Raw genomic sequence first — 27,587 nt, 5'->3', positions numbered from 1 at the left:
CGATGAGTTAAAGAAACACGATAATGCAAGTATATACAGGTCAGTGCCAGTACCTTATTTTATTTTTCAATGTGCAGGGGTACTGGAATGTTTGAGGAGGGTTTATACATAAAAAGTGACTAGCAGTAGGATATACATATAAACAGCGCTGAAAAGTGACTAGTAGTAGGATATACATGTTAACAGGGCTGAAAAGTGACTAGTAGTAGGATATACATATAAACAGGGCTGAAAAGTGACTAGTAGTAGGATATACATGTTAACAGGGCTGAAAAGTGACTAGTAGTAGGATATACATGTAAACAGGGCTGAAAAGTGACTAGTAGTAGGATATACATATAAACAGCGCTGAAAAGTGACTAGTAGTAGGATATACATGTTAACAGGGCTGAAAAGTGACTAGTAGTAGGATATACATATAAACAGGGCTGAAAAGTGACTAGTAGTAGGATATACATGTTAACAGGGCTGAAAAGTGACTAGTAGTAGGATATACATGTAAACAGGGCTGAAAAGTGACTAGTAGTAGGATATACATGTTAACAGGGCTGAAAAGTGACTAGTAGTAGGATATACATGTTAACAGGGCTGAAAAGTGACTAGTAGTAGGATATACATGTTAACAGGGCTGAAAAGTGACTAGTAGTAGGATATACATGTTAACAGGGCTGAAAAGTGACTAGTAGTAGGATATACATGTAAACAGGGCTGAAAAGTGACTAGTAGTAGGATATACATGTAAACAGGGCTGAAAAGTGACTAGTAGTAGGATATACATATAAACAGGGCTGAAAAGTGACTAGTAGTAGGATATACATGTAAACAGGGCTGAAAAGTGACTAGTAGTAGGATATACATGTAAACAGGGCTGAAACGTGACTAGTAGTAGGATATACATATAAACAGGGCTGAAAGGTGACTAGCAGTAGGATATACATATAAACAGGGCTGAAAAGTGACTAGTAGTAGGATATACATGTTAACAGGGCTGAAAAGTGACTAGCAGTAGGATATACATGTAAACAGGGCTGAAAAGTGACTAGCAGTAGGATATACATGTAAACAGGGCTGAAAAGTGACTAGTAGTAGGATATACATATAAACAGGGCTGAAAAGTGACTAGCAGTAGGATATACATATAAACAGGGCTGAAAAGTGACTAGTAGTAGGATATACATATAAACAGGGCTGAAAAGTGACTAGCAGTAGGATATACATATAAACAGGGCTGAAAAGTGACTAGCAGTAGGATATACATGTTAACAGGGCTGAAAAGTGACTAGCAGTAGGATATACATGTAAACAGGGCTGAAAAGTGACTAGTAGTAGGATATACATGTTAACAGGGCTGAAAAGTGACTAGCAGTAGGATATACATATAAACAGGGCTGAAAAGTGACTAGCAGTAGGATATACATATAAACAGGGCTGAAAAGTGACTAGTAGTAGGATATACATGTTAACAGGGCTGAAAAGTGACTAGCAGTAGGATATACATATAAACAGGGCTGAAAAGTGACTAGTAGTAGGATATACATATAAACAGGGCTGAAAAGTGACTAGTAGTAGGATATACATGTTAACAGGGCTGAAAAGTGACTAGTAGTAGGATATACATGTTAACAGGGCTGAAAAGTGACTAGTAGTAGGATATACATGTTAACAGGGCTGAAAAGTGACTAGCAGTAAGATATACATGTTAACAGGGCTGAAAAGTGACTAGTAGTAGGATATACATGTAAACAGGGCTGAAACGTGACTAGTAGTAGGATATACATATAAACAGGGCTGAAAGGTGACTAGCAGTAGGATATACATATAAACAGGGCTGAAAAGTGACTAGTAGTAGGATATACATGTTAACAGGGCTGAAAAGTGACTAGTAGTAGGATATACATGTAAACAGGGCTGAAAAGTGACTAGCAGTAGGATATACATGTAAACAGGGCTGAAAAGTGACTAGTAGTAGGATATACATATAAACAGGGCTGAAAAGTGACTAGTAGTAGGATATACATATAAACAGGGCTGAAAAGTGACTAGCAGTAGGATATACATGTAAACAGGGCTGAAAAGTGACTAGTAGTAGGATATACATATAAACAGGGCTGAAAAGTGACTAGTAGTAGGATATACATATAAACAGGCCTGAAAAGTGACTAGCAGTAGGATATACATGTAAACAGGGCTGAAAAGTGACTAGTAGTAGGATATACATATAAACAGGGCTGAAAAGTGACTAGCAGTAGGATATACATATAAACAGGGCTGAAAAGTGACTAGTAGTAGGATATACATATAAACAGGGCTGAAAAGTGACTAGCAGTAGGATATACATATAAACAGGGCTGAAAAGTGACTAGCAGTAGGATATACATGTTAACAGGGCTGAAAAGTGACTAGCAGTAGGATATACATGTAAACAGGGCTGAAAAGTGACTAGTAGTAGGATATACATGTTAACAGGGCTGAAAAGTGACTAGTAGTAGGATATACATGTTAACAGGGCTGAAAAGTGACTAGTAGTAGGATATACATGTTAACAGGGCTGAAAAGTGACTAGCAGTAAGATATACATGTTAACAGGGCTGAAAAGTGACTAGTAGTAGGATATACATGTAAACAGGGCTGAAACGTGACTAGTAGTAGGATATACATATAAACAGGGCTGAAAGGTGACTAGCAGTAGGATATACATATAAACAGGGCTGAAAAGTGACTAGTAGTAGGATATACATGTTAACAGGGCTGAAAAGTGACTAGTAGTAGGATATACATGTAAACAGGGCTGAAAAGTGACTAGCAGTAGGATATACATGTAAACAGGGCTGAAAAGTGACTAGCAGTAGGATATACATATAAACAGGGCTGAAAAGTGACTAGTAGTAGGATATACATATAAACAGGGCTGAAAAGTGACTAGCAGTAGGATATACATGTAAACAGGGCTGAAAAGTGACTAGTAGTAGGATATACATATAAACAGGGCTGAAAAGTGACTAGTAGTAGGATATACATATAAACAGGCCTGAAAAGTGACTAGCAGTAGGATATACATGTAAACAGGGCTGAAAAGTGACTAGTAGTAGGATATACATATAAACAGGGCTGAAAAGTGACTAGCAGTAGGATATACATGTTAACAGGGCTGAAAAGTGACTAGCAGTAGGATATACATATAAACAGGGCTGAAAAGTGACTAGCAGTAGGATATACATATAAACAGGGCTGAAAAGTGACTAGCAGTAGGATATACATTTAAACAGGGCTGAAAAGTGACTAGCAGTAGGATATACATATAAACAGGGCTGAAAAGTGACTAGTAGTAGGATATACATGTTAACAGGGCTGAAAAGTGACTAGTAGTAGGATATACATGTAAACAGGGCTGAAAAGTGACTAGCAGTAGGATATACATGTAAACAGGGCTGAAAAGTGACTAGTAGCAGGAATATACACCGACACCTCCCTATTATTGAGTTGCACCCCCTTTTGCCCTCAGAACAGCCTCAATTCATCGAGGCATGGACTCTACAAGGTGTTGAAAGCATGCTGGTGTTGAAAGCGTCAACATGCTGGATCATGTTGACTCCAATGCTTCCCACAGTTGTGTCATGTTGGCTAGATGTCCTTTGGGTGGTGGACCATTCTTGATACACATGGGAAACTGTTGAGTGTGAAAAACCAGTAGCGTTGCAGATCTTGACACACTCAAACCGGTGCGCCAGGCACCTACTACCATACCCCGTTCAAAAGGCACTTAAATATTTTGTCTTGCCCATTCACCCTTTGGCACACATGACGGATTCACCTGATCAATCTATGTCATGGAAAGAGCAGGTGTTCCTAATGTTTTGTTCACTAAGTGTTAATATACTAGTGGTAATATATACATGTAAATAGGAGTAATTGTGACCAGTAGCAGGATAAATAGGTAAATACTAATGGTAATGGCAATCAATAATCAATGGACAGCAGCGTAAGGGAGTAATACATCTAATCAATAAGGCCAGCATCCCGGAGTGGCCTCTTCACTGTTGACGTTGAGACTGGTGTTTTGGGGGTACTATTTAATGAAGCTGCCAGTTGAGGACCTGTTTCTCAAACTAGACACTCTCATGTACTTGTCCTCTTGCTCAGTTGTGCTCTGGAGGTCTCCCACTCCTCTTTCTATTTTGGTTAGAGACAGTTTGCGCTGTTCTGTGAAGGGAGTAGTACACAGCGTTGTACCAGATATTCAGTTTCTTGGCAATTTCTCGCATGGAATAGCCTTCATTCATCAGAACAAGAATAGACTAACAAGTTTCAGAAGAAAGTTCTTTGTTTCTGGCCATTTTGAGCCTGTAATCAAACCCACAAATGCTTATGCTCCAGATACTCACCAAGTCTAAAGAAGGCCAGTTTTATTGCTTCTTTAAATCAGAACAACAGTTTTCAGCTGTGCTGACATAATTGCAAAAGGGTTTTCTAATGATCAATTAGCCTTTTAAAATTATAAACTTGGATTAGTTAACAACGTGCCATTAGAACACAGGAGTGATAGTTGCTGATAATGGGCCTCTCTACCCCTATGTAGATATTCCATAAAAAATCTGCCGTTTCCAGCTACAACAGTCATTTACAACATTAACAATGTCTACACTGTATTTATGATCAATTTGATGTTATTTTAAGGGACAAAAAATGTGCTTTTCTTTAAAAAACAAGGACATTTTTAAGTGACCCGAAACTTTTGAACTGTAGTGTAGGTATTCCTCTTGTCCACGTGTGAGAGGGTAGTGTGGAGTGCATTGTCTGTTGATCTGTTGGGGCGGTATGCAAATTGAAGTGGGTCCAGGGTGTCTGGGATGATGGAGATGATGTGTTCTTGGGCACAGGAATGCTGCTGGTCAGCATAAAACAAGTAGGGATTACAGACTGGGGCAATGAGAGACTGAAAATGACCGTGAAGATGCCTGCCAGCTGGTCTGTGCATGCTCTGAGAATGCGCCCTGGAATACCGTATAGCCCCGTGGCCTTGGAGAGTGTTGACCAGGTTAAAAACTTTACTTACGTCGGCCTCGGAGCGCGAGATCACCCAGTCCTCTGGGACTGTAGGGGCCCTCGTGCACAGCTCGAATAAATGTATTGCGTTCGACTGGTAGGGAGGCATCATTGGATAGATCATGGTTAGGTCTACCTTTGTAATCCATAATGGACCGTAGCCCTTGCCACACGAGTCGAGTGTCGGTGCCGGTATAATAGGATTCCACCTTGTTCCTATATTGTCCTTTTGCCTGTTTGATGGCTCTGTGGAGGTCGTAGCGGGACTTGTTGTACGTGTTCGTCTTTAGCCGTAGCCTCGGGGTTGGCTGCAATAGCCCTGTGTGCGGTAGCTCTGTCCTTTAGTTTAGCGCATATGTCAGTGTTAATCCAGGGCTTTTGATTGGGGAAGCAGTGAATTTTCACTGTGGGGACAACGTCTGCAATGTATTTCCTGATGACGCACGAGACGGAGGTGGTTAGTGCGTCGATGCTATCAGCAGAGTCCCAAAACATATTCCAGTCAGCGCTAGCAAAGCAGTCCTGAAACATAGCCTCTGATCCTGTAAGCAGGATGCAGGAGTATGGAGACATGATCTGATTTGCCGAAGGGGGGACAGGGGAGGGTCTTGTATGCTTGTTTGTGGGTTGAGTAACAGTGGTCTAGGACTTTATCAGCCCCAGTGGAGAAGGAGATGTGTTGATACATTTTTAAATTTTTTAATATTTTATTTCACCTTTATTTAACAAGGTAGGCCAGTTGAGAACAAGTTCTCATTTACAACTGCGACCTGGCCAAGATAAAGCAAAGCAGTGATCGGTAAGCAGCTCAGACAGCTGATGCTTAAAGTTAGAGGGAGATATAAGACTCCAGCTTCAGAGATTTTTGCAATTCGTTCCAGTCATTGGCAGCAGAGAACTGAAAGGAAAGGCGGCCAAAGGAAGTGTTGGCTTTGGGGATGACCAGTGCAATATACCTGCTGGAGCGCGTGCTACGGGTGGGCATCACGTGTCTTAGTAACGTGGAATTAAAATCGCCAGCATCAAGAAAAGCAGCCTCTGGGTGCATGGTTTCCTGCTTGTTTATTGCCTCGTACAATTCATTAAGTGCCAGCTTGTTGTTGTTGTCCTGAAGTGGAATATATTCAGCAGTCATGATAACAAAGAAAACCCTTCTACCCAACCCTTCTACCTCTCGGGAGGTAGAAGGGTCAGTATTTGATCATCAGGTATTCCAAGATGGGTGAACAATAAGTAGAGACTTCCACTGCGCTAGAGTCTGCACCAAGGGTTGGAACCGGTTCAGGGAACAGAACTGAAAAATAACAAAATGATTTGAGGAACAGAACCCGAACCTGAAACTAAAGTGATTTATACTGTTCCGGAACAGAACATATTTTTAAAGCATGGGAACCGGTTAATAATGTTATTTTAAGTTCAATATTTTATATTTATTTAGTCCCACAAAAATCACAACAAAGCGCCTATGCAAAGCCCTAACTCTGTCACTCAAACTTATTCCAGCGTCTGCCTGCCAGCTGGAAATCTTTGCCAGAGGGTGTGTGTGTATACTGGGATTACACGAGATCTGAATGACATGGGTAATGTATTGGGTGTTCTGTAAACTCGTCCCCAGGCTCAATTGCTACTGCATATAAAGACTGGAAACACTGTGCAACAAAATAGGACTTGAAAGGGGCATGGGTAAAAATAGAGTCGGTAGAGAGAGAGCCTGCCACAGCTGTATTAAAATGCAGAAAATCGTCAATCTAAATAAATGTTCTATCATAGTGCCAATATTATTTTTGGGTAGCCCAATTGATTCCGAGATGCATACTTTCCGATATCCCGAAATCACTTCCTTGTTTAGCCTAAATCACTTGCGCTGCTCACACTTTGAAATCCAGAGTTCAAGTTCAACTTTCAACTTTTATTTGTCACATGGACATGTACAGTGAAATGCTTAACTTTCAAGCCCCACCCAACAGTGCAGTATTCAATATCAAAATATTATAACTAATAAAAAATAACATGAGAAATAAGGAATAAGTGAGGAAGCTACAGCGCATTCAGAAAGTATTCAGACCCCTTGACATTTTACATTTTTGTTACGTTACAGCCTTATTTTTCCCCTCATCATTCTACACACAATACCCCATAATGACAAAGCAAAAACAAGTAAACCCCAGAAATATCACATTTACATAAGTATTCAGACCCTTCACTCAGTACATTGTTGAAGTACTTTTGGCAGCGATTATAGCCTTGAGTCTTCAAGGTTATGACGCTACAGGCTTGGCACAACTGTATTTGGGGAGCTTTGTCAGGTTGGATGGGGAGCGTCGCTGCACCTGAATTTGAGCTCAGGTGCATCCTGTTTCCATTGATCATCCTTGAGATGTTTCTACAACTTCATTGAAGTCCACCTGTGGTAAATTCAATTGATTGGACCTCATTTGGAAAGGGACACACCTGTTTATATGAGGTCCCACAGTTGTCAGAGCAAAAACCAGGCCATGAGGTTGAAGGAATTGTCCGTAGAGCTCAGAGAAAGGATTGTGTCGAGGCACAGATCTGGGGAAAGGTACCAAAAAATGTCCACAGCATTGAAGGTCCCCAAGAACACAGTGGCCTCCATCATTCATAAATGGAAAAAATGTGGAACCACCAATACTCTTCCTAGAGCTGGGCGCCCAGCCAAACTGAGCAATCGGGGGAGAAGGGCCTTGGTCAGGGAGGTGACCAAGAACCTGATGGTCACTCCCCTCAGCACTCCAGAGTTCCTCTGTGGAGATGGGAGAACCTTCCAGAAGGACAACCATCTCTGCAGCACTACACCAATCGGGCCTTTATGTTAGAGTGGCCAGACGGAAGCCATTCCTCAGTAAAAGGCACATGACAGCCCTCTTGGAGTTTGCCAAAAGGCAGCTACAGACTCTCAGACCATGAGAAACAAGATTCTCTGGTCTGATGAAACCAAGATTGAACTCTTTGGCCTGAATGCCAAGCGTCACATCTGAAGGAAACTTGGCACCATTCCTGCGGTGAAGCATAGTGGTGGTAGCATCATGCTGTGGGGATATTTTTCAGCGTCAGGGACTGGGAGACTACTCAGGGTCGAGGGAAAGGTGAACAGAGCAAAGTACAAAGAGATCCTTAATGAAAACCTGCTCCACAGTGCTCAGGACCTCAGACTGGGGCGAAGGTTCACCTTCCAACAGGACAAGGACCCTACGCACACAGCCAAGACACCACAGGAGTGGCTTCAGGTCAAGTCTCTGAATGTCCTTGAGTGGCCCAGCCAGAGCCCGAACTTGAACCAGATCTGACATCTCTGGAGAGACCTGAAAATAGCTGTGCAGCGACGCTCCCCATCCACCCGTTTTTGCTTTGTCATTATGGGGTATTGTGTGTAGATTGATGAGGGACATTTTTTTTCAAACAATTTTCGAATAAGGCTGTAACGTAACAAAATGTGGATAATTCAAGGGGTCTGAATACTTTCCGAATGCACTGTATATAGGTAACTGCCAAAATAAAGGAAACACCAACAAAGTGTCTTAATAGGTTATTGGGCCACCACGAGCCAGAACAGCTTAAATTCACCTTGGCATATATTCTACAAGTGTCTGGAACTATATCGGAAGGATATTTTTCCACAAGAAATTCCATAATTTGGTGTTTTGTTGATGGAAAACACTGTCTCAGGCACCGGTCCAGAAGCTCCCATAAATATTCAATTGGGTTGAGATCTGGTGACTGAGACGGCTATGGCATATGGTTTACATTGCTTTCATGCTCATGAAACTATTCAGTGATCACTCGTACCCTGTGGATGGAGGGCACTGTCATCCAATGGGGCATAGCCATGGTAGCCAAAATAAAAGTAGATTTCTGCGGCCTCTGCAGAAGTCAGAGCGTTCATACTTCTTGCGCTTTGGGGAGCTGTCATATGTATCCAATAAATTGGTCTTCACCACTCATAGTGATTCAGGGCTAATCTCTATAGCTAGCCAGCTAATTACGACTAGCAACTAGCTAAACTAAAAGATAAGACCTTAACTTTTCTGAGATTGAGATGCTGTAATCCGTTTCCCGATGCTTGACACTGAAGCTCAGTCAAGATAGCATGATGTAAAAAGGTGGCCCCTTCCATAGATGCGGTAAAGAGGTCAATGGAACTTGACCAAAACAAAAGAAATGCCATGGAAACTCGCTGGGAAAGATGCCGTGAGGAAAAGATGCTGAATCGCCTCATTGCAGATTTAGGCTATTGTTTATACGTGTGTTTCACATAGGTAAAAATTGGAGTATAATGTTTGTATGGATGTCAACCTCAATACATGTTCATGTCATCAATCAACTGCACTATGCTACCAGCTTACACGAATGGAAGTTAGCATTTAGCAGTCACTTCTTCTAAAACTGAAAAGGGATAACTTCTAAATGTTATGCAGCGAAAACAGACAAATATATTCAAACCGGACTTTAGTAACCACATTGTTAGCCTGTAACAATACATCAATCATGACAGATTTCACAAATATCCACTTTGTTAAATCAGATTTGTTAAATGTGTGCCAATCCAGCATTCTGCTATCCCCGTTTAATTGACCTCTATACCGCATCTATCACCATCCGCATTGTTACACATTTTTAGAGGCGCACGGAATTGCCATACAAAGCTCGATTTAGCCTCTTAAAGCCTCCGGAGGCTCCACAATTGCGTGACACCCTCCTTACGGACCCTCCGCACTGCATTGCTGGATCAAGCATAAATCATATTTAATGGCCTGCCTGGCATTTTTATACATGACCCTAAGCATGATGGGATGTTAATTGCCTAATTAACGCAACAACCACACCTGTGTGGAATCACCTGCTTCAATATACTTTGTATCCCTAACTTAGTCAAGCGTATATAAATTATTTTGGTAGTTACCTGTACATGTAAAGAGGGCTGAAAAGTGACTGGTAGCTGGAATATATAAATACATATGGTAATATAGAGAGGGAGGTTCTAAAGGTATGCTAGATGGTGATTTGAAATCCAGAGGATTGTTTCTAAGGGTTATATGTTAGATGGTGGTGGACAAGGATCAGCCAATTAAAACCAGTGGTTGTTTTGTCCGCTCCCGTCATAGACTTCCAGTCAAGTCCCATTCTGAGGCGCTCGGAAACCAGACGTCTCGACAGCGAGAGAGTCGGCTGGTGGGTGAGATTAGGTGTTCTGGCCTGGTGTAACTATCATGTCAGACCTACAGCGTATTCTCTGCTAAGCTAATAACAAATGCTCTGAGTAAACTGATCAAATAAAGCAGAGGTGAATAGTTACAGTTCTGGCATGATATGACAGTTCAACCTGGTGCTCCAGGCCAGAACATACTCTAGGTCAGGTATGGTGGTTGCATCGCTTGCCACAGAGTTTAATACTGTTTAATTTACATACACCTTCTACTAAATATTATCATGGAAAACCTAATTATTTTGAAGATAATTTGTGATAATGTGTGTAAAATGTTACATTTTAAACAGCAATAACTTGTTTCCAATTAAAAAATTCCCTGGTGGACCATACAGTTGTTCCTATTCTACCCTTCTTATGTGTATGTGTCTTTAAAACAACATCTGGTAGGTATAGGGCTGTGGCGGTCATAAAATATTATCAGACGGTTATTGTCATGCAAAAGAAAGCAGTCTTTTGCATGACAATAAACACGTTTAGCATCTCCAGTCCTCCAGACATACAAGCCGCTGATCCACGGCTTTGGAACATCTATGCTGAACAAAAATATAAACGCACCATGTAAAGTGTTGGTCCCATGTTCCATGAGCTGAAATAAAAGATCCCAGAAATGTTCCATACTCACAAAAAGCTTATTTCTCTCAAATTTGTTTACAAACCCGGTAGTGACCATTTCTTATTTGCCAAGATAATCAATCCACCTGACAGGTGTAGCATATCAATAAGCTTACTAAACAGCATGATCATTACACAAGTGCACCTTGTGCTGGGGACAATAAAAGGCCACTATAAAATGTGCAGTTGTGTCACACAACACTGCCACAGATGTCTCAAGTTTGGCATGCTGACGGCAGGAATGTCCACCAGAGCTATTGCCAGAGAATTTAAAGTTAATTTCATCCCATAAGCCGCCTCCAACGTTATTTTAGAGAAATTGGCAGTACGTCCAACCGATCTCACAACCACAGACCACATTTAACCACGCCAGCCCAGGACCTCCACATCCGGCTTCTTCACCTGCGGGATTGTCTGAGACCAGCCACTCAGACAGCTAATGAAACTGAGGAGTATGTCTGTCTGTAATAAAGGCCGTTTGTGGGAAAAAAAACTAATTCCAATTGGCTGGGTCTGGCTCCCAAGTGGATGGCCAGTAATGTGAAATTCATAGATTAGGGCCCGATTCATTTATTTCAATTGACTGATTTCCTTACATGAACTTTAACTCAGTAAAATCGTTGAAATTGTTGCATGTTGCGTTTATATTTTTGTTCAGTATACATTTGAAAAAAGTCTAATAAATCCATTTAATATACACCATCACAATAAATGCATTGTTTATTTTGGTCAGGTCTAAAGAAACAAACATAATATGAAGAAAAAGTATTTAAGAGGAACATAATGGAGTATATGTTATCTATGTATGCTCCATGCCGTAGGCTGTAGGTTTGTTAATTTAGCTGACAAGATATGCTTATAAGTCCCCATGACACTATTGTATTTTATAGTAAGAAGAATATAATTGAACTTAGCTGAATAAAATAGAAAGGAAATGTTTTCCATTATGGAGCGAGAGCGCATATGAAGTGGCTATGTTGAGCGTAAAAGTGATCATTTGGTCCTATATTCTAGATTTTGGCAACTTCAGTTGTGAATGATACAAACCTTAGAATGTCTTAGAAATCAAAACCTATTTGGGCTGCATGGTGAGACTATAGGCTATTGGTGATTTGAGAAAGTAGAAAAAAAACCTTGCGCTCCGTTTCTTGCCTCAGACTGCACAGCTGTTCTCTCATCAAGTGATCATATTTTCACCCATTAGACTATTCTCAATTTAATCTTGTTTTTACTAATGTCAAATTAATTTAAATTTAGAATGGCCCATTATGAAACGGGCAGGAACAGGGGAAGTGGAAAAAATACATGTAATCTGTATGCACTGGAATAGGGAATGAAGGCTGCACGGTTTCCCATCGGTCTGTTTTGTAGGCTACTTCAGGTTTATAGTGGAGCATGTTCTTAATATGAGCAGCTGAAAAATAATTATAACACTTATTTCACTCAATACATCAACCACTGTTTGAGGAGCATGCTCTCGTTGTCCAACAGGTGATATTCCGCCCAAACTCTGTATGCCATGGGCTCTCCAACATCGATAGTAACATGTTTTCGCAACTAAACATATTTCACTAAACTGTTGACAGCCTATCTGCGCGCTTGATAAAGGAGTAAAGCAGAAAGAGGAGGAGATGGAAACGCATAGTGGCAAGATATTCTGCTGAAGGTAATGTGTCACCCAATGAATTATAAAAAATATAAAAAGGCTATTCAAAATCAAATTCACTAATTGTAGGCTAACTGTAAGCCGCCCTGCACAATCAATGAACCAACAGCATCGCCTAGGACTATACAAAATGGATAGACATTTTGGAGTGTAGCATAAGGTAACCAGTCTATCCAGTATGCATAATAATACAGTCCACACTCAAAGGCGATTACTAGAATGTGTTTAATTTTGGAGTATAGGCTAGACCAATTATGTACCAGACATCTTAAATCAGTTTTGTTTGATGTTTTTCTGCCATGTGTAATATGCGGTACAGCTATGTACTGTATAATTGCACAATCATACTTTTTATATTTATATTTTGGGGAGGGGGGGGCTTAAACTCTAATATGCATATGGGTGTTTTTAATTAATCATCAACTTAGAAAGCACTGTCCATTTCGTTGTGTTAGGCTTTGAAACAACATCCACAACAACCATGTTTTCCACTGTTTCAACCTGCTGTTGAACTTCTTTCTTCACATTGATCATCACAGTGAGGTGAGTTGTAAAAGTACAATAGGCCTACTGTTTTGGTGATAAGTGTTTGATGTGACTTTCGATTGCATTTGCATTGATGTCAGAGTGGTTGAGGGACAATAGAGCCCTGAGTACCAGGCCATTAACAACATCGTTAGCAAGTTGGGTACTACCAAAGCATGTCCAGAGTACATAAAAGGAGATTACCATGACTCAGGGGTCACATAGAATTTTTCTGCGGTCACGACTCATGAATGCTGGTGTGGCAATAATAAGGTCATCGCAACAACCCTAGGTAGGTATGCATCATAAACCATGTGTGCTCCAGTAATGAATTAGCTCCACTGACTGACCTCAGTGACTCCTCGGAGGAATGCCTCCTTGGCCAGCTTGGCGGGGCCGTCTACCGTCTTCCCATCATCCTCTGGGCCCCAGCTGGCGCTGTAGATGTGGATGTGCTGCGAGTTGAGGCTGAGGGAGTGGGCCTCTACCACATCTGTCACCTCTCCATCCAGCATACGCACACCTGAACACACACACGCAAGGTCAGTACACAGATCGAGAGAGAGAGACAGGAGAAATAAGAGGTAAAATAAAGTAGACAGACAGGTAGGGTGAGACAAAGGGAGAAAGAGATGTGACAGAAAGAGAGAGACAGAGAAACATTGTGGCAGAGAGAGACAGCATGAGCGGAGAAGAGGTAGGGTGCTATAAACATGATGCAGTTGGGATACAAAGCCTTTTGTGTCCGGCTGTCATATTGATAAACACACTGGGGAGACAAAGGGCTTATGAGCCTGTCACTCTGCCAGATGTGATGAGCAATTGTACTCTCAGACACAAGCATGCAGACGTGTGCTCACTTACTCACACGCACACACTTTTTACTGTTGTAGCTATAAACAAGCACAGCTGGCCATTAAAACAAGAGTCAATACCTTCTCCTTCATTAAACAACCAGGTAGGAAAACATACATCTCACAAACACAAGATTGACAGAACATTCCTTCTGACGAACAAGTGCGGGAGGGTTTTAGGGTTTTTACGGTGCCTCCAACAGTGTCTGTGACCTGAGGGAAACCAACTGGCCCAGTAGCAGGGTCATTCATTGAAATCATTGCCTTATTTTTTAAAGTAGAAATTGTGCACCAATATTGAATTTTAAAAGCCAGTTATATTAAATAAAGTGCCCTTTTAATATAGACCACATGGAGAATTCAATAAATCCAAATTTGTATATGAATAAAGACTTGTGAAATTGTCAAAATTATGCATTTTGACATGTCCCTCTGTGTATCCTCTGTGACTTCTAGGAAGATTTTAACTGCAAAATGTCTCCAAGTTTTCACCATCATTGTAAAACCTTTGTTGCTTTGGCAATGTCATTTCTGAAGATGATTATTTAATGTGATTATTTATTCATTTACGTCTGTCCTTCATTTTAAGGTCAACCCTGTTAGAGAGAACAGTCTATGACTGGGGTGGCTGGGGTCTTTGACAATTTTTAGGGCATTCCTCTGACACCGCCTGGTGTAGAAGTCCTGATGGCAGGCAGCTTTGCCCCAGTGATGTACTGGGCCGTACGCACTACCCTCTGAAGTGCCTTGCGGTCGGAGGGCGAGCAATTGCCGTACCAGGCAGTGATGCAACCGGTCAGGATGCTCTTGATGTTGCAGCTGTAGAACCTGTAGAACCTCAGGACCCATGCCAAATCTTTTTATTTTCCTGAGGGGGAATAGGCTTTGTCGTGCCCTCTTCACGACTGTCTTGGTGTGTTTGGACCAATCTAGTTTGTTGTTGATGTGGACACCAAGGAATTTGAAGCTCTCAACCTGCTCCACTACAGCCCCGTCGATGAGAATGGGGACGTGCTCGGTGCTCCTTTTCCTGTAGTTCACAATCATCTCCTTAGTCTTGGTTACGTTGAGGGATAGGTTGTTATTCTGGCACCACCCGGCCAGGTCTCTGACCTCCTCCCTATAGGCTGTCTCATCGTTGTCGGTGATCAGGCCTACCACTGTTGTGTCGTCAGCAAACTTAATGATGGTGTTGGAGTCGTGCCTGGCCATGCAGTCGTGGGTGAACAGGGAGTACAGGAGGGGACTGAGCACGCACCCCTGGGGAGCTCCAGTGTTGAGGATCAGCATGGCAGATGTGTTGCTACCTACCCTCACCACCTGGGGGCGGCCTGTCAAGAAGTCCAGGATCCAGTTGCAGAGGGAGGTGTTTAGTCCCAGGATCCTTAGCTTGGTCATGAGCTTTGAGGGTACTATGGTGTTGAACGCTGAGCAGTAGTCAATGAACAGCATTCTCACATAGGTGTTCCTTTTGTCCAGGTGGGAAAGGGCAGTGTGGAGTGCAATAGAGATTGCATCATCTGTGGATCTGTTTGGGCGGTATGCAAATTGGAGTGGGTCTCGGGTTTCTGGGATAATGGTGTTGATGTGAGCCATTACCAGCCTTTCAAAGCACTTCATGGCTACGGACGTGAGTGCTACGGGTCTGTAGTCATTTAGGCAGGTTGCCTTTGTGTTCTTGGGCACAGGGACTATGGTGGTCTGCTTGAAGCATGTTGGTATTTCAGACTCAATCAGGGACATGTTGAAAATGTCAGTGAAGACACCTGCCAGTTTGTCAGCAGATGCCCGGAGCACACGTCCTGGTAATCCGTCTGGCCCCGCAGCCTTGTGTATGTTGACCTGTTTAAAAGGTCTTACTCACGTCGGCTACGGAGAGCGTGATCACACAGTCGTCCGGAACAGCTGATGCTCTCATGCATGCCTCAGTGTTGCTTACCTCGAAGCGAGCATAGAAGTGATTTAGCTCGTCTGGTAGGCTCGTGTCACTGGGCAGCTCGCGGCTGTGCTTCCCTTTGTAGTCTGTAATAGTTTGCAAGCCCTGCCACATCCGACGAGCATCGGAGCCGGTGTAGTATGATTCAATCTTAGCCCTGTATTGACGCTTTGCCTGTTTGATGGTTCGTCGCAGGGCATAGCAGGATTTCTTGTAAGCTTCCGGGTTAGAGTCCCGCACCTTGAAAGCAGCAGCTCTACCCTTTAGCTAAGTGCGAATGTTGCCTGTAATCCAAGGCTTCTGGTTGGGGTATGTACGTACAGTCACTGTGGGGACGACGTCCTCAATGCACTTATTGATAAAGCCAGTGACTGATGTGGAATATTCCTCAATGTCATCGGAAGAATCCCGGAACATGTTCCAGTCTGTGATAGCAAAGCAGTCCTGTAGTTTAGCATCTGCTTTATCTGACCATTTTTTCTATAGACCGAGTCACTGGTGCTTCCTGCTTTAATTTTTGCTTGTAAGCAGGAATCAGGAGGATAGAGTTGTGGTTGGATTTACCAAATTGAGGGCGAGGGAGAGCTTTGTACGCGTCTCTGTGTGTGGAGTACAGGTGATCTATAATTTTTTCCCCTCTGGTAGCACATTTAACATGTTGATAGAGATTTGGAAAACTGATTTAAGTTTATCTGCATTAATGTCTCCGGCCACTAGGAGCGCCGCCTCTGGGTGAGTGGTTTCCTGTTTACTTATTTCCTTATACAGCTGACTGAGTGCGGTCTTAGTGCCAGCATCTGTCTGTGGTGGTAAATAAACAGCCCCGAAAAGTATAGCTGAGAACTCTCTAGGCAAGTAGTGTGGCCTGCAGTTTATCACAATATACTCTACTTCAGGCGAGCAAAATCTAGAGACTTCCTTAGATTTCGTGCACCAGCTGTTGTTTACAAATATGCACAGACCGCCTACCCCCTCGTCTTAACAGAGTGTGCTGTTCTATCCTGCCGGTGCAGCGTGTATCCTGCTAGCTGAATATCCATGTCGTCATTCAGCCACGATTCCGTGAAGCATAGGATATTACAGTTTTTGATGTCCCGTTGGTAGGATATTCGTGATCTTACCTCGTCTAGTTTATTGTACAATGATTGCACGTTGGTGAGTAATATTGACGGTAACGGCAGCTTTCCTAGTTGTCTTCTGCGGGTCTGGACGAGGCATCCGGCTCTTCGTCCTCTGCGTCGCTTCCTTTTGCGAATAATTGGGATGTCTGCGCTGTGGGGTGTTTGCAGAATATCGTGTGAGTCCTGCTTGCTGCTGTTGTTGTTGAAAAAATCTTTGTCTAATCCGAGGTGAGTGATCGCTGTCCTGATATCCAGAAGCTCTTTTCTTCCGTAAGATACGGTTGCAGAAACATTATGTACAAAATAATTTACAAATATCGCAAAAAAAACACATAATAGCACAATTGGTTAGGAGACTGTAAAACGGCGGCCATCTCCTCCGGCCATCTCTCTGTGTGCAATAACACTGTTTAACATGATTTTTGAATGATTACCTAATTTCTGTACCCCACACATACAGTTATCTGTAAGGTCCCTCAGTCGAGCAGTGAATTTCAAACACAGATTAAACCACAAAGACCAGGGAGGTTTTCCAATGACTCACAAAGAAGGAAACCTATTGGTAAATGGGTAAAAAAAAGAAGAAGCAGAAATTGAATTTCCCTTTGAGCATGGTGAAGTTATTAATTGCACTTTGGATGGTGTATCAATGAACCCAGTCAGTACAAAGTCTTTCCAAACTCAGTTGCCGGAAAGGAAGGAAACCGCTCAGGGACTTCACCATGAGGCCAATGGTGACTTTAAAACAGTTACAGAGTTTAATGGCTGTGATAGGAGAAAACTGAGGATGGACCAACAACATTATAGTTACTCCACAATACTAACATAAATTAAAGAGTTATAAGAAGGAAGCCTGTACAGAATAAAAATATTCCACACATGCTTCCTGTTTGCAATAAGGCACTAAGGTAAAACTGCAAAAATGTGGCAAAGAAATTAACTTTATGTCCTGAATACAAATGTTACATTTGGGGCAAATTCAACATAACACATCACTGAGTACCACTCTTCACATTTTCAAGCATGGTGGTGGCTGCATCATGTTATGGGTATGCTTGTCATTGGCAAGGATTAGGGAGTTTTTTGGGGTTAAAAGAAACAGAATAAAGCTAAGCACAAGCAAAATCCTAGAGGAAAACCTGGTTCAGTCTGCTGGGAGACAAATTCACCTTTCAGCAGGACAATAACCGAAAACAAAAGGCCAAATATACACTGAAGTTGCTTACCAAGACAACGTTGATTGTTCCTGAGTGGCCTAGTTACAGTTTTGACTTAAATCGTCTTACAAATCTATGGCAAGACTTCAAAATGGCTGTCTATCAATGATCAACAACTAACTTGACAGAGCTTGAAGAATAAAAAATAAACGGGCACATATTGTACAATCCAGGTGTGCAAAGCGCTTAGAGCATGTGTCAAACTCATTCCACGGAGGGCTGAGTCTGTGGGTTTACGCTCCACCCTTGTACCTGATTGATGAATTAAGGTCACTAATTAGTAAGGAACTCCCTTCAGCTGGTTGTCTCGGTCTTAATTGAAAGGAAAAACCAAAAACCTGCAGACACTCGTCCCTCTGTTAAATGAGTTTGACACGTGAATTAGTGCATCGAATTGTATCATATCAAATCGCATCGATTTGTTCATATCGCAATGAATCGCATCGATTTGTTCCTCTAACATTTGTTGCATACACACATTAATTTTCTATTCTAAATTAAAATCTGCTGCTGATGCCCCTCAATATTTATCTGAAAAGAATTGCTATGAATATACAGCACAACTTTGGATTTCACCCCCATCTCATAATCGAATGGTTTAGACTGTTTGGAAGTGTTGATGGACTCATAGTGAGCTTATCTTCTTCTACCACTTAGACTATGCAGTGCAGGTAGCAAATTTACAATTTCATTATGCAATTATACATTTTACCCTGCATATCTAAAACTATCAAAACTTTTGCTGATGGTGAAACTGAACAATCAAAATAAAATCTAATGATCAGCATGTAGCCTCCCTATAGCCAGATGAGAGTTGTTTCTCTGGTGGTAGCTTAGGCTACTTTAATTCTGCTAAAACAATTTTCAACAGTGCATTTGATAAAAATAACTTAGCAAATTACATTGGTTGTCACTCAACTAATAAAGCCTAATATTGAGCAAGCCATTTTACAAACATTTGAATGCTGAAGCGCAGATATGCCAGATCAGGAATAGGCTTACCTGTCATTGGCCAGCGCGCACAGTTTGACTACGCTACTGATATTGCCTGGGGTTGTTTGGCATGCCAAATGACTTGCAGATTAATGACTGTCAACATAATTACATGCTTAGTTCGACACTGAAGGAGAGGACGCAGTTGTCACAAAAGATGAGGTATTTTTGGAAGGTAGAAAGCAAGTAATTTGAGCAATAAACATTTGTGAAACGCCGATTCGTAATGTTTGAATCGATTTTCTGACCGATGCATGCTCATGCATTTGGATCGGTTTGGAGTACCCGCAGACTGATGCACTCATAACTTATATATTTGAACTAGAGGATGCATATCGGTGAATCGTTACTTACCTAGCACTTACTATAGTAATTGTTTTATTTAAGATCTTGGGATGGAAAAACTTGCTCTTTGTGACAGGGCCTGTCTGCAGCTTTGATGTGGACCGCCTCAGATCAGTGTTCTGAACAGTAATGGTAGCAGAAGGCGTGAAATGAGCCATCGTCAAATAAGTCCTATACTGCAACGGTACCTGACTAGCTAACCACAGGTTATCTGCTGTATCTCAGAGACAGATGATAAACCACAAAGACTTCAATTACACACTCTAGAAAACCTACCTGGTTAAATAAAGGTGAAATAAAAAAATAAAAACAGGCCCTGCAGAGACACACATTGATTGCGTGTGTATGGAGCAATCAGTCTGGATAAAAGCAAGATGGCGTTTGAAAGATGAATTGGGGTCTGATATGAGGTAAATGTGAATGGTAATGTCTTGAATCCTGCAGTAGCTAACACATTAATGCCGCTATAACAATCATCATAATAATCATTAGTGTCATGGGGCGGCAGGTAGCCTAGTGGTTGGAGCGTTGGGCCAGTAACTGAAAGGTTGTTAGATCGAATCCTCGAGCTGACAAGGTAAAAATCTGTTGTTCTGCCCCTGAACAAGGCAGTTAACCCACTGTTCCTAGACCATCATTGTAAATAAGAATTTGTTCTTAACTAACTTGCATAGTTAAATAAAATTTAAAAAAATGGGCAGGAGGTTAGAGTCCCATGGAGAGACACTGCTGGGTTACTTTCCCTCCAGCTGTGTTCACTGGCTCCTATCTAAAAGCTGTGAGCTGTGGGAGATGAGTGTGTGTGTGTTTGGGGGTGGGGTCAACGCAGCCACTAAATGCTAATCACTGTACAGTAATTAGGACTGGCCCAGCAGGAGAACACACACTGAGCTGCTAGAGCAGGAGATGCATGCTAGGAGGAGTAGGAGAGTTATGGCTGACTGCTGGGGACTGCTCTCAAGGCTCCACTGTTGGTTGCTTGTCTTTGATAGAGTGCTTAGGGACACAAGTAGGTAAAGGCCAGACAGTTGCTTGATATAGTCCATTAGACTGATTAAATGACTTGGTTTTGACGAAAGATTAGAGACAAAAGTTGGTAAATATTCAGAAGTGGCAGCTAGCAAGTATAGAGATTGCTACGGTGTGCTCTACTGAAATTGACTCCGGTTCAACTGACAGCAGACCCTAGTCAACCAATCACAATTAGCTATTGGCAGAGCATGCCTCAATCACCTCCAATTTTGGCGTTGTAGGCCACGCCCACCCCACAAACATCGTTGTTGGCGGCCGCAGCAACCTCACCAGCACACCGTGTTCCATGTCTAGATGAGAGAGAGAGACAGAGAGAGACAGAGAGAGGTAGAGAGAAAGAGAGAAAAAGAGAGAGAAGTTAGAATTCATTAACAAAAACACTCATTGCTCATAGCAACCTCCCTGATCTTTAAATGCAGGGATCTTTAAAAACAATAACTTCTAGAACGGCTGCTAAAAATACACAGCAGCACTAGGCTTGGGCGGTATACCGTATACCGGGGTATTTGGAAAAATACCGTAATACTGTAATTTTTCAATACCGTAATACCGTCCAAACTATTTCATTTAAGTTTCAATAAATGTGAATATCAGTAGCTACTTTTTAATTAAGTTAATAATAACTGCAGTCAACTTGTGCAATACGCTAGGAGATAAAGCAGATTGCGTTCATCATTTCACCTGTCACATTATGAAGCTTACTGTAGTTCCCCAGAACAGTTGAGCCAACCACGTGTTTGTTTGTAAATAGCACAATGGTAGAAAGCGGGAGCTGGTGAGTCCATAGCGTTCTATATAGCTATTGGCGAGGCGCTGTTGTGCGACGAACATGAGGTGATTACACTTGTATGCAATTCACTACTAAATGTTTGCCATCAGATATCTTATAACGGCTTTCTACCCGGTTTCAGAAGTCTTCTACCCGGTTTCAGAAGTCTCCCCTCTATATAGCTATTGGCGAGGCGCTGTTGTGCGACGAACATGAGGTGATTACACTTGTATGCAATTCACTACTAAATGTTTGCCATCAGATATCTTATAACGGCTTTCTACCCGGTTTCAGAAGTCAACAGCTCTGGATGAGTTCTGTACAGCTGCCATTCTTCCCCTGTGCTTCATACTATCATTTTTTTCACTACTCCATTTTTCTCCCCTCTGATCCATGTACACATGCACGCTTTTCTGAAGGAAGAGCAGCATCACAACTAGTTTGTGTTAGTTTTTGCTGGTTAGCATTTAGCTAACAGCGTCTATGTGATGTCGCTATTACTTGTGCTAATTTTGTTAGCATTCTGGTAATAGACGCCCATTGGGCTTTTTTTGTGCATTTCTAGCGCTAACTTGTGTGCAATGCCGGTAATACCGTAAATCCCATAATGTAAAAATCTGGATACCGCCCAAGCCTAAGCAGCACGCCAACGAATAGACGAAAAATACTGAGGGCCAACTGTTCTGCCTGCGGCTATGGAACCCTGACCTGTTCACCGGACGTGCTACCTTGTCAAATGTGGAGTGACACCTGAAGGACATGGCACTGTCTAAAACTATGATGGACGGTCACTGGACGCAGGCCAACAGAGAGAAATATGGGATACTATTGATATGTATGAATTATTTACTGTGACCTTCATCAATGATTATGAGCAGTATTGCCTTGTGTAAAGCGATAGACACAGGTGATCTGAGGACGGCAGGTTCATCACACCTCTCAGTTCTACCTTGCTGCTGGCATGCTGTTGGGCATCACACAAGCACGCATGCACGTACACAAACACACTTGTAAGGCCGCAGGGCCAGACAGTATTCCAAGGCGTGTCCTCAGGGCATGTGAAGACCACCTGGCAGGCATCTTGAAGGACATTTTCTACCTGTGATCCCCACGTTTCAAGCTGACTACCATCATTCCTGTTCCCAAAAACTCTTAAGGCATCCTGTGACAATGACTACCGCCCTCTAACACTCACATCTGTAATAATGAAGTGCTTTGAAAGGCTGGTCATGGCACACCTCAACGCCATCATCCCAGACAACATTGACCCACTCTAATTTGCATACCTCCCCAACAGATCCACAGACACCACAATCGTACTCCACACTGTCCTCTCCCAACTAGAAAAGAGGAATACCTATGTGAGGATGCTGTTCGACTACAATTCAGCATTCAACACCATAGTGCCCTCCACCGACGACTCCAACATCAAGTTTGCTGAAGACACAACAGTGGTAGGCCTGATCACCAACGGCGACCTTAGAGAGGGTGGTGTAGATGGACTAGTGCATCACTGAGGTTAGCTCCCAGCCATCCAGGACGTACATGCCAGGCGGTGTCAGAGAAAGGCCTGAAACATTTCCAAAACACTCCAGCCACCCGAGACATGAACTGTTCTCCATGCTCCCGTCCGGCAGGCGGTACCGATTCATCAAGTCTCAGACCAACAGACTCCTTAACAGCTTCTATCCCCTGGCCATAAGACTGTTAAATGGCTAACAACTACTGCTCTCCCTCACACCTAGGCTGCTGCTAAAAATATTATTGATTAGATGTATTACTACCACTAAGCTGCTGTTCATTAATTATTGATTGCCATTCCCATTAGTATTTCTACCACCCACTTTCTACTAATGCCTGCCTACATGTACATTTCTACCTCAAATACTCCAGTATTGATAATCCCTGCACATTGTTAATTTGGTACTGGCACTGACCCTGCACTGTATATAGCTTCCTCTCTTATTTCTCTTGGTCTTTAGTTTTCTTATTAGTTACACTATCTTGATATTGAATACTGCACTGTTTTGTAGGACTTGCAAGTTAAGCATTTCACTGTACTTACACGTGAACTATATAACTTGAACACACACAAGTATACCAGCACACCTAAGAGAGACATACACTTTTGCTTTAGCAACTCCACTATATATACAAAATATATATACAGCCCTTCAAATTAGTGGATTCGGCTATTTGAGCCACACCCGTTGCTGACAGGTGTATGAAATCGAGCACACAGCCATGCCACCTCCATAGACAAACATTGGAAGTAGAACGGCCTTACTGAAGAGCTCAGTGACTTTCAACATGGCACCGTCGTAGGATGCCACCTTTCCAACAAGTCAGTTTGTCAAATTTCTGCCCTGCTAGAGCTGCCAATAAGTGCTGATATTGTGAAGTGGAAACATCTAGGAGCAACTAGGGATATGGTGGTAATGACATTTTGTCAGCTAGTGATTGTCAAGTAAATAACTGTCAGTCTCATGGTAATTGACCATTATTAACATAAACACATTTAGCATCTCCTGGCATAGCCTACAACCCTCTGATGCAAACATTTGGAACATCTACATTTGAAAAAGTCTAATAAATCCATGTAATATATGAAGAAAATGTAGGCTATTTCAGAAGAACAGAATAGCATACTCTGAGATTTACTTATGTTAGACCCTGATCTGGCTATGCCATATGGCTGTGGGCTACACTAGTTCATTTAGCAGACAAGATTTGCTTAGAATTCTATTTTATAGTATGAAGAATACAATTGAACAAAGCTGAATAAAATAGAAAGGATATTTTCTCTACACTATTTGAGGGAATGTTGAGCAGTTAACAAAGACACATGCTTCATTTTTAGTTAAAGTAACTTTAGTTGTGATACAAATGTTGAGCTATATGTTTTGATTTCTAATACATTCTAAGGCTGCATGATCCGACTCTAATGATGATTTGAAAAAAGTTGCATGAAAGGCATGAGCTCTGCTTTATTTATTCACGCAGGCTGAACACACTACATCAGTCACTCATTCACAATTTGACAAGCACTTGATAATGCCTCGAATTTCCCGGCTGCATCCCCTTTGTGTAGCCACAATGCCCCCTAAAAAATCCATGTCTTTTGCAGCTAGCGGCTGTTGTGCCCTTGGGCTGAATATAATAATTATAATTCCCTTCTCCCGGCTGCGTGCCGAAGCACCTCTCATTCACATGGCTCTCCATCACGTGATCGGGTCTTTCTCACAGGCTATAAGTGAAGACAGACACATCGGGGACACAACTGCGCGCGTCCTTATCCAATTCCGGTGCACATATTGAAGATATGACCGAGTGGCACAGCGGTCTAAGGCACTGCTATGCAGTGCTAGAGGCGTCGCTACAGACCCGGGTTGTGGCTGCGCACAATTGGCTCAGCGTCGTCCGGGTTAGGGGAGGGTTTGGCCGGGGTAGGCTGTCATTGTAAATAAGGATTTGTTCTTAACTGACTTTAAATAAAAGGTACAAAAACCCAGTTAAATAAAAGGTACAAAAAAAATAGATATTGGAAGAACTGTCCACATTTACTTTGTCAGCCAACAAGATGAGTAGCTTTAACGAACAGCAAAAGCACTAGCCTATGTCAATCTATTATCCCCCATAGTACAAAAGTTGACCTATTCAATTCTGTATGAGAAATACATATTGTTGTTAGATGCGATAGATCCCAAATCAATACAACCACTAGCATCAAAAAACCTCTTAAGCAATGAGCCTGACGCAACAGATGAGAACGTTTAGCTTAAAATGTTAATAAACCATTAGGCTTTCTTCACATTATAAGCGGAGCAATGCGCACACGGCATTATGCTATAAGTGCAAATGTTCCATTAGCAGGAAAACACCATTCTAAAAAGTGACCACAAATGTGATTATGCATGTAGTGCTTTTATTATAAAGGTGCATTTTTATGATGAAAATGATCTTCCCCAAACTTGAAACTCAAGCGCTGCAGATGGGTATAACTAGCCCTCTGGGGTAACTGCCCCCCAGCCCCCCCCCCCCATTAGGGTTTTCATTTTAGCATTTTAATGAGGGAAATAAGTATTTGACCCCCTCTCAATCAGAAAGATTTCTGGCTTCCAGGTGTCTTTTATACAGGTAACGAGCTGAGATTAGGAGCACACTCTTAAAGGAAGTGCTCCTAATCTCAGTTTGTTACCTGTATAAAAGACACCTGTCCACAGAAGCAATCAATCAGATTCCAAACTCTCCACCATGGCCAAGACCAACGAGCTCTACAAGGATGTCAGGGACAAGATTGTAGACCTACACAAGGCTGGAATGGGCTACAAGACCATCGCCAAGCAGCTTGGTGAGAAGGTGACAACAGTTGGTGCGATTATTCGCAAATGGAAGAAACACAAAGGAACTGTCAATCTCCCTCGGCCTGGGGCTCCATGCAAGATCTCACCTCGTGGAGTTGCAATGATCATGAGAACGGTGAGGAATCAGCCCAGAACTACACGGGAGGATTTTGTCAATGATCTCAAGGGAGCTGGGACCATAGTCACCAAGAAAACAATTGGTAACACACTACGCCGTGAAGGACCGAAATCCTGCAGCGCCCGCAAGGTCCCCCGTCTCAAGATAGCACATATACATGCCCGTCTGAAGTTTGCCAATGAACATCTGGATGATTCAGAGGACAACTGGGTGAAAGTGTTGTGGTCAGATGAGACCAAAATAGAGCTCTTTGGCATCAACTCAACTCGCCGTGTTTGTAGGAGGAGTAATGCTGCCTATGACCCCAAGAACACCATCCCCACCGGCATGGAGGTGGAAACATTATGCTTTGGGGGTGTTTTTCTGCTAAGGGGACAGGACAACTTCACCGCATCAAAGGGACGATGGACGGGGCCATGTACCGTCAAATCTTGGGTGAGAACCTCCTTCCCTCAGCCAGGGCATTGAAAATGGGTCGTGGATGGGTATTCCAGGATGAATATGACCCTAACACACGGCCAAGGCAACAAAGGAGTGGCTCAAGAAGAAGCACATTAAGGTCCTGGAGTGGCCTAGCCAGTCTTCAGACCTTAATCCCATAGACAATCTGTGGAAGGAGCTGAAGGTTTGAGTTGCCAAACGTCACCTCGAAACCTTAATGACTTGGAGAAGATCTGCAAAGAGGAGTGGGACAAAATCCCTCCTGAGATGTGTGCAAACCTGGTGGCCAACTACAAGAAACGTCTGATCTCTGTGATTGCCAACAAGGGTTTTGCCACCAAGTACTAAGTCATGTTTTGCAGAGGGGTCAAATACTTATTTCCCTCATTAAAATGCAAATCAATTTATAACATTTTTGACATAAGTTTTTCTGGATTTTCTTGTTGTTATTCTCTCTCTCACTGTTCAAATAAACCTACCATTAAAATGATGCACTGATCATTTCTTTGTCAGTGGACAAACCTACAAAATCAGCAGGGGATCAAATACTTTCCCCCTCACTGTATATGTATATATATTTTTTCAATGAATTAAAAACAACAATTATAAACCTTTTGCTCCTGAATGTCATTAAAAAAAACACCCCTATCAAAACATATAGGCCTATGGGCTAGGCTACATGAGGTGTGCGACTATAATTTTAAAAAGTCGCAAAAAAAAGCATGTGCTGTTTCTTGCCTTAAGCTGGGCATCATTCTCAAGTGATGATATATCATTCACAAACACTAATATTGTCACCCATCACACAGTTCTTGATTTAATCCTGTCTTTACATATATTAAATAATATATGTTTGAAATTTGTTTTGATATAGAATGGACCATTATCATGCACCTGTCTCGAAACAGGGGCAGTGGAAAATAGCGAATGGAGGACACTTTTCCCATGGTTCATTTTCATGCCAGCCAGGTAGACTATACACCTGTTGTAAAGAGAAGCAATGTGCTTAATACTAGGAAAGTTGAGAAATAAATATAATAGGCCTAGCCGATAGAAAGCTGATGGGATCCTCCTCTTTTTAATAGAGTCCATCAATCTGTTTTCTCACACAATTGCATAGCCTATAGAAATGTTTCGCAACATGAGCTCATGGGCTCTCATGAAGTGTTTGTTTCGATTACATTTGCATTGATGTCAGAGTGCTTAGAGGGACAATAGAGTGCTGAGTACCAGGCAGTTAGCAAGTTTGGTAGGCTACTAATGACCATCAGCAGCATCAGAGCTTGGATAAGCCTAATTATCGTGACTAAACAGTCACGTAGAA

At 42.2% G+C, this 27,587-nt stretch overlaps 1 protein-coding gene across 1 annotated transcript in view; it reads right to left on the bottom strand.

The window, feature by feature from the left end:
• LOC120054033 (furin-like) overlaps positions 1-27,587 on the bottom strand; it is a 171,180-nt gene that overhangs the window by 12,122 nt on the left and 131,471 nt on the right. Inside the window, exons 7-8 of the mRNA XM_039001392.1 lie at positions 20,773-20,861; positions 13,424-13,596 (exon numbers count right to left, since the gene is read on the bottom strand). Coding sequence (XP_038857320.1) covers positions 13,424-13,596; positions 20,773-20,861 — 262 coding nt within the window. The remainder of the gene's footprint in view (positions 1-13,423; positions 13,597-20,772; positions 20,862-27,587) is intronic.

The sequence above is a fragment of the Salvelinus namaycush genome, chromosome 9, assembly GCF_016432855.1.
Source record: "Salvelinus namaycush isolate Seneca chromosome 9, SaNama_1.0, whole genome shotgun sequence".
NCBI classification, from domain to species: domain Eukaryota; kingdom Metazoa; phylum Chordata; class Actinopteri; order Salmoniformes; family Salmonidae; genus Salvelinus; species Salvelinus namaycush.
The sequence above is the reverse complement of the archived record's forward strand: the minus strand, read 5'-3'. Positions and strand labels throughout refer to the sequence as shown.